The 2,832-nt window shown below is 60.9% G+C and overlaps 1 protein-coding gene across 1 annotated transcript in view; it reads left to right on the forward strand.

The window, feature by feature from the left end:
* The first annotated feature begins 136 nt into the window (after window positions 1–136).
* Window positions 137–2,832, forward strand: part of DENND6B (DENN domain containing 6B) — a 12,020-nt gene continuing 9,324 nt past the window's right edge. Inside the window, exons 1-5 of the mRNA XM_017739383.1 lie at window positions 137–181; window positions 599–655; window positions 735–777; window positions 1,528–1,640; window positions 2,549–2,629. Of these exons, the coding sequence (XP_017594872.1) occupies window positions 137–181; window positions 599–655; window positions 735–777; window positions 1,528–1,640; window positions 2,549–2,629 (339 nt within the window). The remainder of the gene's footprint in view (window positions 182–598; window positions 656–734; window positions 778–1,527; window positions 1,641–2,548; window positions 2,630–2,832) is intronic.

The following is a 2,832-nucleotide window of genomic DNA, read 5'->3' on the forward strand; positions in this document are numbered from 1 at the left end:
GGACATGGGGGCGGGACCAGCCGGGCACGGGGGGAGGTGTCCCTGCCATGGCAGGGCTGGCACTGGAGGGGCTCTGAGCTCCCTTCCCACCCAAACCATTCCAGGATTCCCTGACTCTGTGACTGCCGTGGTCTCCATGGATTATGAGAACCACAGACTCAGGTTGGAGAAGCCCTCCAAGGTCATCAGGTCCAGCACTGATGGAATTCCTCCCTCCCAGGGGTGTTTCCCCAGCCATGGCTCATAACCCTCTCTGTGCCACCCTGCAGTGCTGTCCCCACCCCTCATCCCACCCACACCCACCTGCTTTTTTCCAGCTGCATTTCCAGCCTGTCCCTCCTGTGTGTCCTGTCCTGCTCCTGACGGAACAGATGTTTGCACATCTGGAATGCTCCCCGAGGATCTGGGGGTGCTCATGCACTTGGCCATCAGCTCCCAAGATTAAATCTAAAGCAGGAGCCTCTGGGTCTGTCCCCAAATCCAAATAAAACCAGGCTCTGTGACAGGTTCAGAGTTGAAATCATCCCGGGTGCTTTCCTGTAGGATCTTTGGGACCAGGCGGTTGTTGTGGGGAGCTGTGGGGCACAGGGGCTGACAGGCTCTGCTCTCTCTGCAGCTGGTGTATCCCCACGACTTCCGGCTCACCGAGAAGGAGGTAACCACCCTTTCTCCCCGTTTCTCCCTCCTTTGGGGGCAGCTCTGGGGGGTCTCACTGGCTGTTGGTTTTTTTGCAGAAAACGAGCATTTGCTACCTGTCCTTCCCAGACTCCTACTCAGGTAGGTGACTCTGGGGGTGACAGGAGTGTCCCTGGTGGAAGGACAATCCCTGGGCTGCAGCGGGGGTGAGGGGCCAGCAGGGAGCACCTGGGGCTGAGCCAGGGGCTCCTCGTGCTCTGCTGGGTGAGGCCCCCAGGAGCCTGTGCTCCAAGGAAATTCCCAGTGGAGCCAGGAGGGTGAGTTCTTCCTGCGTTTGGGAGCAGGAGCTGGGGAGGGGACGCTTCCCAGCAGAAATGTCCCCAAACCTGTGTTTGTGCATCACAAAGGGACAATGAGATGTAAATCTGCTCCTCCAGCCGGGCCCTGGGGCTTTAAGAGGTGGCTTTCTGCACTTCCATGGAATCCTGGAATGGCTGGGTGGGAAGGGACCTTAAGTATCATGCAGGGACACCTCCCACTGTGCCAGGCTGCTCCGGCCCCAATGTCCAGCCTGGCCTTGGCCACTGCCAGGGATCCAGGGGCAGCCCCAGCTGCTCTGGGAATTCCATTCCAGGGCCTCCCCACCCTCACAGGGAAAAGTTTTTTCCTATAGTCCCTTTTCCTTTCCCTTCCCATTTCCCTTCCTTTTCCCTTCCTTTTTTCCTTCCTTTTCCCCTTTCCCTTTCCTCTCCCTTTGGGATTTCTTTGGTTTCTCCCCTCTGTCCCTCCCCACTCTATGCTGGATTTCCCCGTAGCCCCATCCCCGCTGCAGCAGGGCCATTCCCAGCTCCCAGCTCGCTGTCCCTGTGTCCCGTGCTGTCCCTGTCCCAGGTGGCCTCGGGGACACCCAGTTCAGCTTCCGGCTGCGCCAGGCGGGGGGGCCCCGCAGTTCCCCGTTCCAGGATGACGGGAGGTACAACCGGGAGGCCCCGCTGATGCTGCAGGTGGGTCCTGGCCCTGCCCTCCCCTGCCGGGGGAAAAGCCGAGGATTCCGTGGGTTTGGTGTCCCTGTGGAAAATCCTCCTTTCCTTTGGCCGTGGGAGTAGTGAGAAAAGGAGGATTCAGCACAGGGGATTCCTGCCGTGCTCACAAGGAGGGGGAGCGGGACAGGGAACTGCTGGGGGAGGGAATGGGATCGGGGGGCAAAGGTGGGACTGGATCGGGGGAGAGGGAACTGAATTGAGTCAGGGGGACCTCCAGCTGTTTTGGGAGCTGGAGGGCAATTAGGGAGACCCCAGTTTCACTGGGAGAGGGAACTGAATCCAGGAGACCCCAGTTATTTTGGGAGAGGGATCCCAGCCTCAGGGGGATCCCAGCTGGGAGAGGGAACTGAAGCAGGGACACCTCCCACTGTGCCAGGCTGCTCCAGCCCCAATGTCCAGCCTGGCCTTGGCCACTGCCAGGGATCCAGGGGCAGCCCCAGCTGCTCTGGGCACCCTGGGCCAGGGCCTGCCCACCCTCCCAGCCAGCAATTCCCAATTGCCAATCTCCCATCCAGCCCTGCCCTCTGGCACTGGGAAGCCATTCCCTGGCTCCTGGCCCTCCAGGCCTTGTCCCCAGTCCCTCTGCAGCTCTCCTGGAGCCCCTTTAGGCCCTGCAAGGGGCTCTCAGCTCTCCCTGGAGCTTCTCCTCTCCAGGGGAGCACCCCCAGCTCTCCCAGCCTGGCTCCAGTTGTGTCTCCTCCTGTATCCCAATGGAAAGCTCTCCCAGAGGGCTGGGATGTGCCAGAGCAGGGGGGTGGCTCAGGAGGGGTTGGTGATTGTGCAGCTGGGCTGTCCCTCACTCTCTGTCCCTCTCTGTCCCTCTCTGTCCCTCTCTGTCCATCTCTGTCCCTCTGTCCGTGTCCCCACAGCGAGAGGCCGCTCACTATTTCGGGTACGTGTACTTCCGGCAGGTCAAGGACAGCTCCATGAGGAGGGGCTACTTCCAGAAGGTCAGTGCTGAGTCCAGATCCCAGAATCATCCCTGAGGCTGGAAAAGCCCTCCCAGCCCATCCAGTCCCAGCTCTGCCCCATCCCCACCTTGGCCCCAGCCCAGAGCCCTAAGTGCCACCTCCAGGAATTCCTCAGACACCTGCAGGGATGGGCACTCCAAAGCTCCCTGGGCAGCCCCTGCCAAGGCCTGAGCACTCCTTCC

Source organism: Corvus brachyrhynchos, unplaced genomic scaffold, assembly GCF_000691975.1.
Source record: "Corvus brachyrhynchos isolate BGI_N302 unplaced genomic scaffold, ASM69197v1 scaffold197, whole genome shotgun sequence".
Classification (NCBI taxonomy): Eukaryota; Metazoa; Chordata; class Aves; order Passeriformes; family Corvidae; genus Corvus; species Corvus brachyrhynchos.